The sequence below is a fragment of the Miniopterus natalensis genome, chromosome 10 (genome assembly GCF_054644295.1).
Source record: "Miniopterus natalensis isolate mMinNat1 chromosome 10, mMinNat1.hap1, whole genome shotgun sequence".
In the NCBI taxonomy this organism is placed as follows: Eukaryota; Metazoa; Chordata; class Mammalia; order Chiroptera; family Miniopteridae; genus Miniopterus; species Miniopterus natalensis.
The window spans coordinates 54,927,099-54,948,210 of record NC_142090.1 but is presented as its reverse complement, the minus strand read 5'-3'; the positions used below and the strand labels follow the sequence as shown (position 1 = coordinate 54,948,210).

The 21,112-nt window shown below is 38.3% G+C and overlaps 1 protein-coding gene across 2 annotated transcripts in view; it reads right to left on the bottom strand.

The window, feature by feature from the left end:
- GRM3 (glutamate metabotropic receptor 3) overlaps positions 1-21,112 on the bottom strand; it is an 88,728-nt gene that overhangs the window by 14,555 nt on the left and 53,061 nt on the right. For both annotated transcript variants that reach the window (XM_087821406.1, XM_016218918.2), the window contains exon 3: positions 9,254-10,320. In XM_087821406.1, coding sequence (XP_087677532.1) covers positions 9,254-10,320 — 1,067 coding nt within the window. The remainder of the gene's footprint in view (positions 1-9,253; positions 10,321-21,112) is intronic.

Here is a 21,112-nt window from a genome sequence, read left to right as displayed (position 1 = left end):
CATCATTGGTCCTGGTTTCAGCTCCCATAGATTTTTGAAAAATCCCAAATTAGATTCTACATATTTTATCAGTCTCTGTACTGAAAAATGGAAATTAATTATTTCTTCTATAAGTTTCTACTCAGAGTAGCTATGGTAAATCCTAGAGTAATTTTATATTTCTCTTTCCTTTTCCCCCCAGACAAAGCTATTACCAGATACATAATTCCTTATAACTTAAAGTGTACAACTTTCTTCTTTAATCAAGGAAAGCTGAAGGCTGAACAATTACCTGGAGAAGCCACATAACTTTAGAAGGCTTCATTCTGTTTTTGATAAAGAAGAAATTCAGGTTACACTTGTAACATGATTCTTCAGACTCTAGTTTTACTTTAAATGCTGCAAATATGATCTATCCTAAGAATTTTATTTTATTTTACTATTTTATTTTATTTTATTATTTTATTTTATTATTTTATTTTATTTTATTTTATTATTTTATTTTATTTTTCATCCTAAGTATTTTAAAGTGCTTGTTTCCCTTAACCAGTCCAGTACCCTCCAACTTGGTCCTAAATTGCTAAAAAGCTCTTTTCTCTTTTGTCAACTTCTCAGAAAAGAGTTTACCATCTAATTCCATGATGTAAAGCGATCTATGTTATTTAAAAGTGAGTCCAATTCCTGGCATAATTTGTTTTTTACATATATGTATCATATGATATTAGAACGGTACTCTTCTCACCTTGGTTTTAACTTTAGAGCCAATATGAGAGATTACAGATATCATAGTGAGGGTGAAATAAGTTCAAATGTGCAAATTTTCAAGGAAACCTTTTCTAGAAGCACTTCTATAACTTTGAAACCCCTCACACACTTTGAGACGTTACAAGGAGAGAAGAGAAGAGGGCTTTATGAGGGGAATATCTAGGAAAAAGCTGTGCTGTGTGTCCTATACTCTCCCATCCCTTAGAGGGACTGTGCCTATCTTCTCACTTAAATTCTAGAGAGCAGTGCCTCACTGGCAATTCACAGAAGGTTTGAGGTTTTTCTGCAGGAGGATGCCCTGGCTTGGGGCCTGATTCCTGTCATGGAAATCTAGAAGGTGAGGAAAGGCTAATTACTCTTGCAGCAGAGCACAGTGACTTGCTACTGTATTGAAACAGTCCTTTACTCTAAGAATTTATCAAAGCAAAGGGTTTGTAAGTGGTATGCATGGAAAAGATGGGCGACACTATAAAGAGTCACCATGGAATAGCCTTGGAATCACGTGGGACAGCCTGGAGTTCAAGAGAGAAGTTGGAGGGGCATATATATAGCTGGATGTCCTGGGACTGAGCATGGAGCCACAAAACAGAACCCAGAGAATTGCCAGCCAACTCACTCAAGGACCTGCAGGAGAAAAGGGCCAGCGGGAAACTTCTGAAGATCACATGAAAACACTCTCCCAAGTATTCCTAGGATGTGTCTTTAACCACCATGGACTTGGAGATTATAAAGCCATCGAGCTACATGAGAACTGTCCTACTTTTCCCTTACGCCTCTTTAACCGGGGCTGAGAGGGAAATAGCAACTGGTGTATCAGGGAGTGTGAGCAGAAGAAAGGAGAAATCAACTGCTGCAGGCTCTCAGCCCGAGGCAGACCAGACCTCAGGAGAAATGAGATTTAATGGTAAGTTAAGATATGGTTTTGATAATTGCACAGAACTAGGCATTTAAAATTTCCACTGAAAATGACAGTAGGACCGTATGTTACCTAAGGGCACAAAGATTCATAGGCCTACCATGGCCGTGAGCGTTTTCATTCACTGCTCCATCCCCAGCACCAGAATGGGGCCTCATGTGTGGGGACGCTCAGTGTTGGAATGTGTCCCCTGGAATCTCCATGCAGGGGTGGGGATGATTGCTCTCACTAAATACCAAAGGGACAGTGGGAGGCAGAACTAAAATTGCACAGTGGTCATAGTCTATGCAGCATATAATTCAATATACCTGTTTTAAATATGACACCTTTTAATTTTTTTTTTTACAAATCCCAGGTATTTGCCTTATAGTTTCAGTTGTCCAGTTTCTTCAATAAGTCACACTGTTAAAGGCCTGTGTTTATCTATAATTCTTTTTTTCTGTCTCTTTGTATACTCCATGCTGCTCTGTTTCATCTTCCTCAAACTCCTAGCAACACCCGAGATGGTTAATCTCTTCCTTCTTTTTGGCTTCCTGGACACATCCTTCCATCACTGATTGGCCCTTGTCTTAATTTTCTTGGTTGACCTTTTCTCTCCTATCTGAACTTTAAGTGCTAGAGCGCCTAGACCTCAGTTTTGGACTCTCCTTTTCACCATCTCATCAATTTCCATGGCTTAAGTACCCCCTCTGTTGATGTTCAAATATTTACTACCAGATCCAACCTATCTTCTGAGCCTCCAGACTTACATATCCAACTGCCATCTTGACATATTGTTTTGGATATGTAATAGACATATCAGAATTAATCTGCAAGCAAAACTTGATCCCTGTCTCCAAGTGTCTCCATTTAATAACTGGCACCAAGTGCCACCTAATTGTGTAGGCCAAAAACCTGGGAGTTATCCTTGATTTTGCCATTTCCCTACACCCACATGTCCAATCCAACAGTAAATTCTGTTGGTTCTTTCAGAAGATATTTCTCTATGTTCTTTTGTGCTTCTACATGTCTTTCAAGCAGAGGCCCTGACTGCCTTTGTTCTGGACTTTCTTTTTTTCAAGTATAATTTGTATAGCAAAAAGCCTTAGAAGATATAGTGCCTACCTATGGAGAAAAGAGCCAGCAGATCATCTATTATAAAAGATCCAGCTTCCCTAATGTCCCAGTTCCTTCCTTGTAACACAACCACTGACTGTGCAGCCGTAACCCTGCCCAGTGTGCAGAGCCTGTGGGAAGTGGAGCTCAGGAAATCAGAGCCAATGCTGACACCTGGCTGTTGCTACTGCTTTGAGTCATAAAGCTCTTTTTGGCAGCGTCAACAAAACTGTGGCAGGCTAACATGTTACCTTGTAAGTATAGTGGAATCTCAGACTCTACGTCTTTGACAGTTTTGGCAATGAGACCGGAATGGCTTTTTCAAAGAGGAAGTAGGAGGGCCTTATGGGCTGATAAATAGGATTTGTGAGAAGTCCATGGGAATCAGTAGCAAACATGTTGACCAAATTGAATGTCAATCAAGCAATAAATAGTGGTCCACCTTATTACCTATTAATGAGGAGGATTTGGGGAGGGGGTCCCAGTCGGGCTGAGTAACAGGAGGTAGGCTCAGCTAGAGCTGCTGGACTGGTGCTGTACTGTTGCTCACTCTCCTCTGGGGGTGGGAGTGAATTTCCTCCCTAGTCTGATTCAGGTCCTCCCAATTATAACAACTAGCACTAAAATTTTTCCTGGGTGGGCAGAAAGTTGTGCTTCCTTTCATGTAAAAGTTGCAGAGACATGCACCTACACTGAGCATGAAAAGAGGGACCTTCAGAGAAGGCAGAAGCCAGGCGAATCATTTGAACTTTGGCTGGTCCCCTTTGGGAGATGAGGGGGCAGGGCACACAGTGCTTATTAAGAGGAATGCCAACAGCTGAGCTCTCTCAGTGCTCACCCCCTGCTGAGGTCTCTCATGCCAAATTTAGATGCATTGCACTGAGGTCTCTTAATGCCAAATTTAGATCCATTGCAAGATGACAAGGTCTCAGTTTTTTGCAGTGGAACCTGGATGCAAAAAAAGGAGCTTCAGTGCTCTCTGTGAGATTTCTCTGAAACGGAAAAATTCTCTGAGAAACCACAGATAAAACACTCACTAGTATTTGGGCTCTTACTGACCTGGATTAGGTTTAAAATACTGACAAGGTGCTGCACTAAAGAATGAGAAACTGATGCAGAGGAATATAGGTAAATTCTTGCATTCAGCTGTACACAGGAACACTTCCCGAGACCTTATGTTGAAACCAGGCAAGACCCTAAAAGATGTTATCATGAGAAGAGAGTAGGTGCCCTGGATTAAGATGGACTCCAGGTAGCTGAAGTGCACAGAGCATGTGCCCAGGCAGAAAGCATCTGGCTCTGGCTTCTGAGTCAAGGGGTCCTCAAAATAAAATGAATAGCGACAGTAATGTTGATCTTGCCATCCAATGATCAGAAACATTGGACCTTCGTTTGGTTGAGCCATGAGTAATTAAGGCTTAAAAGTGAAAGCCCACGTGCCTGGCTCCCTGGCACAGGGCTGCTCTCTCCCTCCACACTGCCTGATTCCCCCTCACTCTCCAACCTGCTTTTGGCTACTTAGAGGGGAAAGATGCTTAAGGATAGGACCTAGGTCTCCCCATTCCCAAGGGTGGCTGAAGCCCATAAGCACCAGACCCAGTATGTTGGAAAACTTTGGGGAAGGAAGAGCTTGAATTTTTAAGCTCTGTTGGTGACACCAAGTCACCATCCTACCCAGACCTGTTAGGGGGAAGGTAGAGTTGGGGCCAGAATGAGGCAAGTGAGGCACTTGCTTGAGATGCAGGCTTAAGGGGGCAACAAAAACTCAGTAACCAAGATGAATGTTTTATTGCAGAATTAAAAAGAAATAAACCTTCATGCTAAAAATCCATGATAAACACAGCACCCACATTTTCAAGGACGGGATCAGTAACCGTGCTGTGATATATTTACTCTTAAGGCAAAAAGAATAATTAGCAATACTGATCCTGCTCTGTCACTCCCTATGCAGGTGTCACCTAGCCCGCTTTGCATTGCCTAGTAGAAATTAGAACTTGGGGAACCTAAGTCCTGACACTTTGGTTACAGGGATGGCTGTGAGTAACAAAGTCCTTTGTGAATTCTTAGTCTCCACTCTTCTCCAGCATCTTTGAAATTGTGGCAGGCTAACTTGTTAGATTGCAAGATGGGTAGAAACCCTTCACAGTTCTTGGCAGGTTCTCTTTTCATTGTTAACGTCCTAGCATCGGCTCTGACTGGAACACATACGATAGTCACCTAACCAGTCTCTCCACTCCTGCTTTTGTTTTCTGTCATATAATCAGTATCTTTAGAAGCTTGACATTTTTTCTCTAAAATGTGAGATCATAAAATGTGAGATATTAAGGTCTTCTGCTTAAAACCTTTCAATGGTTTCTTTCTTTCATACAGAATAAAATCTGTATTTTTGCTATAGCCTATAAAGTCCAACATGATTTAGCTCCCCTGACTACCTCTCATATAAAATCACTCTTTCATTTGCTCATTAAACTGTGGCCATATATACTTTTTCTTCTAAGACATTTTGCCTAGAAGTGTTTGTACTTGCTATTTCTTCTGTCTAGCACATAGAATTCCAATGCCTGGCTCTTTCCCATCCTTCAGTGGGGTATTATGAAATAGGCACTAGTAGGGGTGGCAAACATTTTTAAAAAGAATTTGAGATTCAATATATGTTTTAAAAAATCTTCAAAATAGCCAACATGGGAAAAATCAGAATTTCTCTGTATTTGAAACTTGTCAAAGTCCTGGAATCATCTCTGAAGTCTCTGACAACTGTAGGTTAAGTACTTCAGCTGCCATAGTGCTCAAATATGTTTGGAAGACATGAATGAACAAAACACTCAGTAGTTACTCTTAATTAATAGCTTTATGGGCAATTTCCACCTAAACATGGCCTAGTTTTTATTTACACCATTTAAACTATGTATTGGATCACTGATGATTCAGTTTGATTCTTACACTCTCTGGGATGGTTTTGTTGTAATACAGAAGGAGATGGCCTGGATATTTCTCAAAGATCATTTGAATTTTCAGATTTTTACCCAAGGTCTTGCTTGCTTTGTCTTGGGTGCCTAGAATAGCTTCAATTAGTTCTGGTTGTCCTAGGCTCTGCTCTATCAATTCTAGCTTCTGTATTGAGGATTGATAAGCTCCTAGTATAATGTGAAAGGCATGCATTTGGGTCTGAAAAACATGTCCTACTATTTCCTAACTGTACCACCTGGAAAATTAATTATCCTCTGAGTCTGTTTACTCATCTTTTCAGTGGATAATAAAATTTGTTTTCCAGGATGCTAATGAGGATTAGTGAGCTCATGTATACAAAGCGCCTAGCAGCGTAAGGTCTCAGAGTTGATCAGAAAAGGTTTGTTCCTTTCTTTCCCTCTTGCCTTTACCTCTTGTCACTATTTGCCTGAGCAAACAACCAACAAAAGAAAACACGAAAAAACTTAAAAGTTGCAAGAACTCAAAGCCCTTAAACACTATTTAAATGAATTCCTCTGCCTGGTACAATCTGACCAAGTTGCCAGTTCCCATTAGTCTCTCACTAGATACCCCCTAAACCATCTTCCACTTAAGTATGACCAATATTACTGTGTCCTGCTTGGTTCATTTCTGTCTTGTCTCAAGAATATTCCCTATATGCTCTATATTCTCCAACTACTGTAATTGCACTTGCTCACCAAGGTACCAGGTGAAATCCCATCTCTTCAAGGAGTGTTCCTGGAAAGACCAAGCTCTTACTAATCCAGCTTTTCTTTGAAACACATAGGAATTTAAGAGATTGTATCACCAATTTAATTATAAACTCTTCTGTGTTAATCTTGAATTCTTTCATGCTAGTTATTTTTTCCGCAGCTAGGATATGAGATTTTTGAACATTGGAATCATGCTTTAGATTTATTTATAACTCACAGTGGGTTTCAAAGTATTGAGTCATAAACCCTGATGACTTTTTGATGCCCAAATTCCTTGTAGCTGCCTTTAAATTATTGGATGCTTTTCTAATGCTGCTGATTCTATCAGAGCCACAGGGTTTCCCTCTGGGGAATTTTAAATCTCAGTCTTCTTCTGGAATTTCTAGAATAAGGGTCCCAAGTTCCAAGGCTTTAGGATCCATGCAGATTCATAAGGAGAGTTGGATGTAAGAACTCAGGGATTGGTGGGAGTGCAGGCGACAGGAGTGAGAGTGCCCTCTCTGCAGGCATAGCGCACCACTCTGGTCTGGCTGAATGTTGCATGTAGAAATTTGAGTCCACATGTTTTACTTTGATGAGAGAAGCCAAAAATCTGGATATTTACATAAAATTTCTCAATTTTCTAACTTTGAAAAATATTTCAATGAATTTCAAAATAGTGCAGGCCAAACTAAAGCTATCTGTGCAACAAGAAGAACATGTGATTCATTAGAGCAGTGGCTTTCAATTTTGGTTGCAAATGACAGTCACTTGGGGAACTTTGAAAAATCCTGATGTCTAGGCCACAGATCAGGCCAACTAAACGAGAATCTCTTGGGCTGTGTCCCAGGTATCAATATATTTTTTTCAAAGCTTACCCAGTTGATTCAGTGTGCAGTCTAATTTGAAAACTCCTGTGTTACAGGCTCCAGTCTACCTTTTTATTTCTTCTGTAAATTTAGGATTGGCATTATTTGTAAGGAGTAACTGAGGCCTATGATGATCTCACTGTGATTGATGCCTTAATTAGCATGGACCTTAAAACACTCAACCGGATAACATCTGCCCCATTTGCCTAAGGACTTCTGCCATGTGGTGAAACTTCTGGTATCTTCAGCTTATTCCATTTAGTCAGTTGATCTACATTGCTATCATAGTAAAAGGAAAAAAAATCATATTTTTATGTTTTAGAAATAAATGCTAAGTCATTCAGTAAAATTAAATTTTTAGAATGCTATTTGTTTACTTTCAGTAGTGTTTTCTGCTGTATGTTTTTAATTAACTTTTTTCAGAATAAAGTTTCATGTATCCAGGATAAAATAATTAACATTGTAAGTATTTTGCTGTCCCAATATCCCAAATCACGTCTGCTAAGAATGGTTTCCTAAGAACTTAAAAAAAAAAATCCTTACAGATCTAGAGGAGTGAATGTATACATGAAGACAAAAGATAAAAATGAGGGCATTAAAATACATTAACTATGATTCTCCATTTTAATCCCCACACTCTAAAGTTTCAAATTCCCCTGTGGTTCAAATAATCTGACCTTTGATTTTACTATTTCAATTCTGATGTTTTCTTCTCTCACAGAGTTTTCAAATTTTTTAATAGATAATCTTAGAAACCCTCACCATAACTCCAGCATTGAACTTAAGGTCTTTATTTTCTTGCTCTTCCTTTAATGTAGTCCATGAGTTTTAGTCACATGATTGTGAATAATTTAATAAACTAGGTACATTAAGTATTGCCAGTCTCTTGATCCCTTCCTTTAAATAGCTTTGTCTTTTTTTTTTTTTTTTTTTGAGCTGCAATATTCAAGATTTTGGTAATGTAGGAATTGCTGATAAACAGAAGATTTGGGGACTATTACAGCCTACAGAGGCACATTTTGTGAAATCATGATGTAGCAAGAAAACCATTATGCCTCTGGAAAACTTTCATCTGTGATAATTTGAGAAATATAGAGAATGCAATCCAATTGTCTTAAGAGAAAAAAATTCTTATATTTGCTCACTGGGAGATATTAAAATCAGAATTACAAGTGCAAAAGCTACTGATGGATGGTTTTAACAACTTGAGAAATTATGATGGAATGATGAACTATTTCTTTCAGAAGAGGTGGTGATTATATTGAAGCCTAGAAATTTGAACTATATATTACTAGACTATATGAATAATGACTTAATTAGGTTACTCAGATATATATAGTAAAGATGATAACTAGTCCAAGGATTATATATACATATATATACTCCTTATGTCTACAGGAACTAAAGCTATAGAAAAAGTACAGCAAATTAACATTGAATTTTAATATATTTTAGAGAAGTAATGGTACTTATTTGAAGCTTGAGTAAAAGTTTTTAGATCTTTAAACTGATCCTAGCTTAATGTTATAAGACTATTCTAATTTATATATCCACCCATGGTAGCCAGGTCCTCATGTGTCTGATTTAAAGTATTCTCATTAGGCTTTTGGTGGTTTAAGTCTTATTTTCTTATCATTCACTTTCTAAATGTAATTAAAAGTTTTAGTGGTGTGTGTGGGTATGTAGTACATTTTCTCCCTCTTGCTTATAAATTGCTTGAATGACCACACATGCACATTTACCTTCCTCTCTGTGCCCAGAACAGTGCTTTGCACATGGTAGGCACTAATTAAATGCTTTTAAAACATAGGGAATTAATTTCCATGTATAATATGGCAGTTCATCATTGCATTTGTAATTACCTATCTAATTGCAGAGGTGTAATAAAAGGAGTCTATTTTAAATCTTACATAACAAAGCATTGGGAGGAAAAAAGAAGAAGAAAAAGACTAAACCATTCAAAGACTTACTCTGTAGTCACTTGATGTCACATAAAATATAGGGAGGAAAGCCAGCCAGATGATGCAGGTGGTGTACATGGTAAAACCAATGAACTTGGCTTCATTGAAATTTTCTGGGCACTTCCGCGTTTTGAAGGCATACACAGTGCATAAGATCACCAGGACCACATCGTAGGTAAGTGAGATCAACATGCTGGAATCTCTGACATTGCATTTTAAGATGACTGTTTCTCGCTTCTCTGGAAGGGTGTACCGCCTGGTGCCTGGAGTCTCCAGGAAGAGCCATACACACACTACCACGATTTGCACCAATATCAGACCCAGGCAGATGAAAACCTGAGAACTTGGGCTGATGAACTTTGGCCTCTGAGCGCCATTCTTTACCCCATCGAAGATGCGGGCAATGCAGTTTGTTTTGGTCAGCAGGGCTGAGTAACAGATAGCGAAGGAGGTCCCAAGTCCCAGTCGGCGCAATGTGCAGATAACTGGTGATGGCTTGGCAATGAAGAAGAATGTCATGCAATATGATAGACCAACCCCAAAGAGCAAGATGTAGCAGAGCTCTCGGCCTGATGCTTTGACCAAGGGTGTGTTGTTGTGCTTGATAAAAACAGTCACAACCACGCACGTACAGGCAAAGCCCAGGCAGGCGATGGTGACTGGACCAATGGCCCAGGCATCTTCCCACTTGATGTAGTCCTCAGGAAGGTCAAAGCAGCCAGAGAGGTCTGCAGTGGGCCACTGACCAAGGCCACAATCCATACAGGTAAACTCATCAGCCAAGTATTCATAGGGCTCGCAGGGAATGCAGATCCAGCAGCAGACATCCCCTGGTTGCATATTCTTCATTTCATTGGGGGCACAGGGGTCACTGCACTGGGAAGTGGGGACTGAGTTCCGGGACCAGTGGATAGAATCAACATCCAGCGATAAGGTTTCAGACCAGTGACCAACCTTCAAGTAGGAATACTTGCCACCCACGTACTGAAAATTGAACACGTTGTATCGTCCCATTCCATCTCCAAAACTGTCAAACTTGACAATGCTATCTGCACCTTGATTTGGGTTGAATGGAGCTGTGACATGTAAAGTGAAAGAAAGAAAAGAAAAAAACACTGTTTAGGTGTCTTAGGTGTGATCAGTCAATTACTTTGTCATATAGTTAGCAAAACTGAAATAACAGGTAATAGGGATTACAAGTCCAAAATAATGTATCAATTACCATTGAATTTACACATTAAAAGTTACTAGAGTATTTGTGTATGCATAAATTCATTCACTTAACACTCTTCAGTGTCTCCTGCATGTGAAGTGCCAGTGATAATCAGGAGCACAATACAGTGCCAGCCTTCAAAGGAGCTTATTGTGTAACAGGAGAACTGGCAAACGTGGTTGCATTCTCTATGGTGTGTAAATATTCATTTCTTGAAAGATTTCATGGTAGGAATTGGACAAAACTTTGCATCTCATCCTTATTACATATTTATTTATGTATAGTCACTTAAATATTTGCATAAAAATATACAATTAATAGAATTTTTCTTCTTCAAAATGAAAAAAAATTCATTATGAATGTATGGTATGCTTCTTTTAAAAAGTTCAGATGACTCAACAACAACAAAAAAGAAAACCCACCCATAATCCTTCAGTGCTAATATTTTCATGTTTTGGAATATTTTCATTTTCACTACACATATGCATGCGTCTGTATATAGCGTGTTTCTATCCACATGAACACATATCACTCAAATATTTTTAAGGCATCAACAGTATAAAGAAGGTAGGTAACTATGCTTTAAAGTTTGTTTCTAACTGTAAAGAGTCAGTAGTCCTCAGTGAAATGATCTGCTCTCAGACTTGTCCCTTTCTTGAAGCTCTCTGTGAGTTCCTAAGCAGCAGTCCTCTAAGCATCTGTTTCTTCTCTTCTAGCTGCTGCTCATCATGTCTCTCTTGCCAATACCTTCTGTCACTCCGATCACCAATTCTTATGTCACCTACTCTGAACTACTGCTTACGTACTATTTCACACTGCCAAAATTTACTATTTCCTTAGATGTAGAAGAATTTTGCATATAAATAAATTGTATTAGGGCAGGCTTGCCCGTATTGATAAATAGACCCAAAATTATTTAATGGCTCAAACACAATGGAATTTTATTTCTCCCCCATGCAGCAATCTAAGGTCTTCATCAGTGGGTGTCTCTCTTCCACATGGTGATTCAGGAACCCAGGTTCCTTGTAGGTTGAAGTCATACCAATTTCTAGAGCCTCATCTTCATCAGTGTCTGGCCAGTGGAAGAAAGAGAGTGTGAAGCAGGTATATCTATTTCTTCAAAGGGTAAACCTGAAAGTGGCACTTCATTGACTAGAAATTAGTTACAGGGTCACACCCAACTTCAAGAGAGGCTTGTGAATGTGGTTTAGCTAATGTCCCCAACTACAATCCTCCTATGACATGAGAAAGTGGAGTTTGGAGGACACTGCAGTTTCTTACACTGCAGGTATTTGCTGTCCTTTTGCCTCCTCCCCGAGCTCTGTGCCACCATTTCTGGTGCTCATGTTGTTTCACCCAGTGGGAGACATCTTATTGTTCTTGGATTCAGTTATTTTATGGAAGAAAAGCATCCCTTGAGTCATTGGTGAAATAAAACTTCACATTTTACTAATAGCCCTCTCCTGCCTAGGACCCATAGGTGCCCCTAGAGGGCTGGGTTCGGTGGTTTACAGTGAGATTTCATACCACATAAAAAGTCTGTTAGTAAATGTCGTCCAACATGCTAAATTTATTCCTCACTTATTATTATTGTTTTTTTCTCTTAGTGATCTTGTTATCTCACCCGCCATTTGACATGACTAACCTTCATCTAGCTTTCTGCCACATATGCCAAACAAATGACATGTCTGTGTGTGTCTACACTCAAGTTCATAGTGAGACAGAATGATGTAGTGGATGAGTGCACGGGTTTTGATTTAGATGAACTATGTGTGATTCTCATCTATGTCTTTTAATAGTCATAAGTCCTTAGGCAAATTAACTTTTCCAACTCTGTTCCTTAATTTGTAAATTATAAATGAAAATTATAAAGAAATATAAAGTACTAAATAAATTGATCCTTTTCCACTGATTTATGACACTTGCCAAATATTAAATTGCATGATATTCAACTCTCAATGCTATATGCTATTTCTCTTGATCTATTTCCGCGGCAGGATAATCTTTTTGCAACTGCCACAGGTTTCTGCTATGCTTAATATCTGTCAGGACAAGTGAGCATAGGAGTTGAAACATTATTACTATATTTTCAGGAGTAAGAATCAATATCAGAATTCTTATGACACATAAAACTAAACCTGTTTAGTCTACGCTTAGAAAAATTTTATTAAAAATTGTATGAATTCCTTGCATATGTTACAAATAAGTAAAATGTCAAATATTTCAACACACTTTACATCAAGTATAAGAACTTCAGGTGTATTATTAATTAATTATTTTACTCCACATGATCAATCTCCACCAGTGTTCAGTTGATGTTACTAGATTTTCAGGAAAATATTTCTAAAATAAATATGTTTTACATCTTTAATTTAAGTATTTCACTATTTTCACAGCTGTTCTTGAATGCAAAGTTTCATAAAAGTAATATGTTTAACAGGGGAGAAAACTGACTGTGTTGTGTGTTTTGAGCTGGCGAGGGTTACTGATAAGATTGTTGGCATGTCAGCTGATTAATAACGAGCAGTACAGATGTAAAACGTTCCTTTTACAAATCTTTTCTGGAAATCATCTAATACCATCAATGGAATATTTGGGGAGACTGGTTGTCTAAGAATAACAAAGTTAACACATTTGAGGTTCTTATATTTGATGTAAAATGTGTCAAAATATTCAACATTTTACTTATTTGCAACATATGAAAGTAGTCCCTAAATTTTTAATGCAGTTTTTATAAGCATAAACAGTTAGTTTGATATAACAAAATAATTCTGATATTGATTCTTACTCTTGAAAATATAGTAATAATGTTTCAATTCCCGTTTTTTCTTAATTGTTTGAAAATGTTGAGCACTGATAATTTTTTAAAAGATCCTAAGTAAGGACTTTAGCTTTGGCTTTTACATAATGTTGCCACTATTTATTATGAGGCTATTTTAAAATAGAATGACAAAATACAGTTAGTCTTTTCATCATTTTTTCCCCCTCCCTACCTTTTTATTTTGAAAAAATTCAAACCTACAGAAATAATGGAAGAGAAGTGTAATAGACATGATAGCACTGGAATCACCTCAAATTAACTATTTATTAACATTTTGTCACATTTCCTTTATCTCTCTCTTTCTGTTTTTGTTTTGTTTTTTTTTTGCTAAAATATTGGCTATTAAATATTTGCTATTAAAAAAGTATAAAAATATGAAGTATCATCATTGATATAGAGAAGGAGTTGGAAAGCTATGGCCCATGGGCCAAATTCTGCCTGTTGCCTGTTTTGCAATTAAAGTTTTATTGGAACACAGCCTTACTCATTTGTTAACATATTATCTATGGATACTTTCCAGCTACAACAGTAGAGTTGAGTAGTTGCACCAGAGATTGTATTGCCTTAAAATATTTACTATACAATACATTCCATAAAACCCGTACACATTCCTGAAGTAGAGCCAAGGGAACTCATACACAGCAGTTTGGAGCATACATAATAATAACATAAGAAAACATAAATTGACAATTAAGGATTACCAGACACTTAAGTAAACTTCTAACCTGAAAGAGAGTGACTAAAACACCCAGAAAAAGAAACCCGGAGTATATAGAGACAGTGGAGTAAATAAAGCAAAACAAAAGCTTTAAAACAATGATATGCTCAGAGAGATAAGAGATAGGTATGGTTCATTCTTAAAAAGGAACATTCAGAGAGCAAGGATGAGCTTTTGGAAATAAAATAGGAGAAAGAGAAATTCAATATAAAGATTGAAAGATAAATTTGAGAAAACTCTCAAAGTTTGACAAAAAATGTTGAGATGGAAAGTAGATAATAAAACAGGCAAATTAGAGAATATTCTATGAAATGCCAACATTCAATCAATGGGGGTTCCAGAAAGAAAGAAAAAATAGAGGGAGGACATTATCAAAGGATTCAAAATGAATGAACTTGGCCTAAGAAAGGGTGAAGCAAGAGGCTGTTGCTCTTTCTTATGAGCTTGCTGAATTCATATAAAAATTAAGTACATGTCTTTTTGTCAAAATTTTTTTTTTAAATTATAAAATTTTAAAAAGTATAAGGAATAATTGAGCAAGGTCAGGCAGAACAGTTTGCAAAGTAATTATGAAAATGGGACTGCTGCAAATATTATAACAAGTGCTGATAAGTGGGGGGTGAATAAACAGTACTTTTGGTAGAATTTTGTGTTTTAATATAAATTTACCTTTAAATTTGTTTTGTTAAATATGCATCGAACTATGGTCTAGTGTCTAAATCATTCAAATACATGAAACACATTAAAGTAATACTTCAAATATGTGCATTATAAATTCTAAATGAAGATCCACTGTCAGTGGAAGTGCTCTGATCTTCAGCTTGGGATAAAGGGTGGCTGTGTCTATATTAGAGTGAGAGAGGAGGGCCTAGAAGAAAAGGTAAACCATGTCTGTCACGTATTCCACATGTGAGAATAATCCTGTTTCTGAATGGCTATTCCAAATATGACTGGCCTGGGCAGTGAGGAGGCAGGGAAGAAAACCAAGCTCTTTCTCAGCTGCTGCAGGAGCGAGTGAATTCAGGAGACAGAGATGCTTGAATGCCTAGGGGACTGATCCTGTCACCTTCCCAATACACTCAGAGTTACTTCAAAGTCAGATGGCTCACCTGAGAAATAGTTACAGTCCAGTGAGCGATCACCATGGTTCTCTGGAGATCAGTTGTATAGTACTTTAGAGTGAGGAAACTCTGGGGAGTTTCTCATTTCTCCAGTTGAATCTCACCAAGGGAGCAAACATCTTTTGAGATGGAAAAATAAATCACTTCACCTTTTGTTGTTGCAACAGCATGAAAAGCCCAAACTAAAGGGAGAAGAAAGAACTGGAAAGATGGTGGATTTTTTCTCAAAAAGACTTACAAACTTCTCCAAAATCTAATTTCAAGGCCCTCACGATACTAGTTCCTCAAAATCAGGCCCCTAGTTTACAGAAGGAGCCCGATGTGGCCAAGTCAGGAGAATTTACTTCTCAGTTTAGCTCATTAGCCAGTTAGTTCTGACCCGTTCTCAAATGGATTTATTTGAGACATTTAATGTCAAGGTGACCAGAGCTCCTAGGGCCCACTTGGTAGAGATGAGGAGAGTCTATGCCTTACAAACATCACACGTCAATGGCAAGAGAAAATTAAAACGGTTATTTTTTCCCTCTCACACAGAAGTCCAACAATTAAGGTAAGACAACAATGGGACTCTTAGCAGGCTTTCAGTAGTGGAAGCATAACTGCCACTGCCTGGGTTCACATGCACAAATACTAAGGAAGATTGCAAAAGCTACTGACAGCAATGTGGCTCCAACTACAACACTTTGCAACCAGGCCCTCACTGAGGTTTCTGTGAGCTAATTTGGTGAATTGGAATAAAGACATAGATGAGAAGACAGAAAATGTCATCTCCCTTGAAAGATCTTTTAGAGGTCAAAAGGTAAAGACATCAAAATCCTTTGACTAGAGCAAACAAAATCTTTTACAAACATAATACAGCCGGAGATAGGAAAGAAATAAGAAGGACACCTTGGCTATCCTTGATTAATTTACCTACTGATTAAGAACAAAATTGCTGATGGATTTCCACAATTATTTACCAACAGAGCATAGCTGCTGGGGCAAAGGACCACCTAGATGCCTTAGATGCTCAGTCTCACCTGTGAAAAATGCTCAGTAAATACCAAAGGTGCACAGTGAAAGTGAGTGAGTAAAGCTGTTGAAAGAGAATGTTGTTGTTTTTTTAACTGATTTTTTTTTTTTTTTGAGAGAGAGAGAGAAGGGAGAGAGAGAGTGAGGAACATTGATATGATCAGCTGTCTCCTGCATGCATCTAGACCAGGGATTAAACCCACAAGTAAGGTATGTGCCCTGGCTGGGAATGAAAACACCACCTTTTGGTGTATGGGACACTAGTCCAACTAACAGCCACACCAGCCAGGGTGAGCATGGCTTTTAAAAATAGTGTTATGACTTTTGAAAAGAACTCTCTTTAGTTCTAAAAAGTTACCATGGCTAATGCTTCTAACACTTCGTTTTACAGTACATTTTATTTGTTTCCCTATGTAGATTCTACATATTATTGCTGAAATTTTTCAGTACTCAAGGTAGCTCAGAAACAATTGACTCTTAGAATGACAAATGTGGAGGCAAGACACAGAAAAAATAGCAGTGAGAAAACATTAGTGAGATTCTGATCCCCTCTACCTCCCAATTCAAGGGTAAGGCTCAGGGCCTCCCTTGGCTTATTTTATTTATTTTAGCTGGAAGTCTCATGGTGACTACTGAATCTTTGGTTAGAGATCCTCCTTAATGTGAGCTAATGTTACTATCACGTCTTTTTCTACCCTCTCTTCCCCAACTCCTGCCCTCCCTGTTACATAATCTATGGCTTTTCTCACATTCCCTATGATGTTTAGATTTCTAAAAACTTTTAATTGAAATACATATACAGAAAAAGGGTAAAAATAAGTGAACATAACCATGTAACATTATGGATGTTAACAAATGGAACATGACCAGTTCCCTGTTCCTGTCCCTGTCTACCCTTTCTCCCTCCCCAAAGATAACCACCATCATACCTTTTAATACCAACAACAAGTTTTGCCTGATCTTAAACTTTATATTAATATAATCATAAAGTATGCTTTATTTTTTATTGACATATTTTACTCAAAATTAGTTTGGTGAGATTCATTCCAGTAGTGATGAGAAGCTACAGCATTATTTATGAATAATGCTGTGTCTTTAGCTGAGTTTTCTCAGAAGTAAAACCTGACATAGATTTGAGTGCATGAAGTTGATTTGGGAGTTTACAGGGGAGTGGAGAAGTCAGATATGGACAGGAGAGAGAATCTAATATAGAGTGCATCAGTGAGCACATGTGGGTCTCATTCTCCCTGGGGTATTTGGGGAGAGGGCATAGAATGGGAGTCGGAACATAATACCCCAGCCCACTCACTAGCTTGGATGGGACAACTCTTATTTGTGATTGGCTGATGTCTATTCCAGGGGTGGTAATGTCATGGCATTTTTGGTCTCCTCTAGGTACAGGCAGAACACGCTCCTGTGGCCAGAGAAAGCTCTCTGACAGAGAGTCATCGGCATGTATAAGAACAGTGAGAGCTAAGGGGATTTGGGTGAGGCACTGGAAGCTACCTGCTGCTATGACTGTTCCCATAATGGATGCATTTCTGGTGTATGTGTGTATACAAGTGTATGCATGTGTGCATATATACACAGTAGTGAAACTGCTATGCATGCAAGTCCCGTTGCTTTACTGCTTGAATGTTGCTGCCTTTGAATTTTAGCCATTCGGGTGGAAATGTAGCACTAGCTCAAACATTGTGCCATTAGGCTACCAGCTCTCTCTGTGTGCTGACATAGTGTCCTGCACATTTAATTTTAAGGACATTGACTATAACATACCGGAAAAGTATCCATTGTGTGGCCATCTCTTCACTAGGTCCTAAGCCCCTCTGGGCCAAGGACAATGCCTCCTTCATCATTGTACCCTCAACATCTAAGGAAATGCTGGGCATATAGTAGGCATTCCCTAATTATTTGCTAAAGTGATTATTATACTGAATAGACTGAATAGCATCATCTGAGGAATTTAAAAAACATGCCAGGTAACAGCCATACCAAAGACCAATTAAATGTCAGTCTCAGGAAATGGGCCTTTGTGCTTGTATTTAGATAGTTTACTATATTACTATGCAGCCCAATTTAAAAACCATTGGTCCAGGCCAGTGGTTCCAGCCAGGGGTGGTTCTACTCCTAGAAAACATTTGGCAACGTATAGAGACATTTTTGGTTGTCGTGACTCGGGGTGGGGACCTCCACTGGCATCTAGCAGGTGGAGACCTGGGGTGCTGCTAGCTATTCTACAGTGCACAGAACACACTGTCATTACAAACTGTCATCCAGTCCAAAGTGTCACTAGTGCGAAGATTGAGAAACCCTGGTCCAGGGTAATAAATGTTTGGATTTCTAGAAATATTCTGATAATCTCAAACCTCTATAAGTTGAAAACACTCATGCCAGATTGACTCTTCATGGTGTTTTCATATTGAGGTTACTGTTACCTAGTTGTTTCTTCTCCCTACAGTCATTTCCAGCCTACACAGTCCCCTTCGATATTCTCTTTCAAAACCCTCACTCTTTCACATTCATCAGCAGCTTTCCTGACCCCTGTTCCCACTGGACCCCCACCCCCACAGGCCCCGTTTCACGCAGACCCCCGTGGTTGTCCTCTTGTTCACTTTCGAAAAATCACTCAGCTCAGCTAGATGTCTCCTTGCTGTCAATCGCATTCGAAGAAAGAAGCAATTTCTTGTGTGTAGCAGGAGTAGGTGTCATGTCATACAGTCACCCTTGGTCTCTGTGGGGGATTAGTTCCAGGACCCCCAAGGATTCCCAAAGCTGCAGATGCTCAGGTCCCTTAGGTAAAATGTACATTAGCACACAACATATTTACATATAGGCTACAACAAGGCACGTCTATACATCACTTCATTCATGCGGATTCAGTGTCGTGCTCGGCACGTGGCAATTTAAGGTTTGGTTTTTGGAACTTTTTTGGATTTTTTTTTCTCTGAATATTTTGAATCTGACATTGGTTGAATCGAGATGTGAAACTCGTGGATATGGAGACCTGAACTGTGTACCTTTTAGAGCAGACTCACAGTAAGACTAGCTATTTGTGGGGCGCATCGAGGAAGGGTCTCGGTGGGAATTTTCTCCTGTTTAATGTGATGTCTCCAGCACAAACCCAAGCACCCAGGAACACTGTGACTGCAACGCCCACCAAAGGTTTTCAATTTTGTGAAAAGAAATTGTGAATTCTGAGGACAAATTTAATCCGTCCTCATGTTTTTAAATGTGACTATGTCAAGTAGTAGAGCACAGTTTTTTTTAAAAAAGCAGGGGAAAAAAGCCTTTTGTCAAAACTAAGCTGGATAGAAGTACATATCCCTGTCTTAAAAGAAAAGAAGGCGTACGTTTCCCATTGTTCTGCCCTTAAATCACTTCGCCTGCTGTGCTACAGATCTAAATGCCGCAGAAGAGTAAGCTGTGAGAGGCACAGAGGTGAAAATGACTGAGAAACCCCCTGTCAGAGAGGTCCTAGTAAGTCAGCAGCACAAACTACTCGAAAATGTGCTTGAAAAATGGTAGAGAGTTAATGTTCTGAAGAATATAATCGCAGTAACAAGAATACTTAATAAAATAAGCTTTCCATTTTTAAGCAAAAAACATACTACTTCATATGAAAAGCAGAACAACAGGAATTTTATTCAGCCTCAAAGATAAACTTTCCAGAGGTAAGCACAGCAGCTTAGCAGGCAGTAACTGAAATGCTATGAGTGAAGCAAGTTCATTTCTATCCCCTTGCCTTACACATGCATGGCCGTGCCTCTGACCCTCTGCGTAGCATCATGTTTAGAGAATATACGGAAATAAATTACTTCAACTCCCGGCACTCAGGCCTATTGTTAGGTTGTCAGGATGTTCCTAAGCCGCTGTAGCAATGGCATGGTCCTGTCTTCCCTGAGATGGGCTGCTTTATTGAACCACAAGATTTAAGGGACCTTGTCAGATCATCAAACACACTGACACATTGTTAAAAAATTCCAAACCCCATTTCCTTCCACTGGAAGCAATTAAGGTGACAAAATTCCAAAGAATAGTTTTAAATTTTTCTCCCCAATTTTTGCCAAAATTTCTAACCTGAATTCTTCAGAAAAATAACAGTGTTAAGGGTAACATAAAGCTGGTTATTTTGAAAATATTCCTGGAAATTGATCAACCTCAGAAATCGTTTTAGCTCATCTGAGTCTTATTTCCACTCTTCATCTAATCATGTTAAATTATTGAAGTAGATAAAACTAACTTGGTGATAAAACCTTAACATATCCCTTAAGAGCAACAAATGTATAATATATACATACACATTACATATAACATATAACATATATTAATTATACAACATATATTAATTATAGACTATACATTATATGTATATATTTATATATTATGTAGTGTATTAAACATTTAAAATATTTTATGATATATTAATAAATTATACATATATATTAATATATTAAATATTATGTAATATATACTTATATAATATATAGTTGTTATGCTTAAGGAATATGTTAGGGTTCTATCATCAAAGTAATATTACTTTTTATAAATTTATACATAAATGCATAATTTTCTTGTTTAAATTCCCACATTTTCCATATGGCATTTTTACTGAAAAATCAGGGGATAAGGCATTGCTAACACCCAAAACTTTAATCAAAGTCATCCTTTAAATGAGTGGAGAAAACTATGGCATTTGCATATCAGCATCAAGCAGGTGTGTTATAATGAAGTAGAGAGATGAACCTTGAGGCTCTTCCGCTCCTTTTCTCCTTTTTTTTAAAAAAAAAATGTTTTTAAACTGTTGTTGAAAGTATTACAGATGTCCTTTTTTTTCCTCCCATTGATCCCCTCCACCCGGCATTCCCTCACACCTACCCCCCCCCAGGTCTTCTCTGCACTATTGCCTGTGGCCATAGGTCATGTACATACGCATCTAAGCTCTTGATTACTCTCCCCCCCACTCCCCACCCCCACCTTCCCCCTG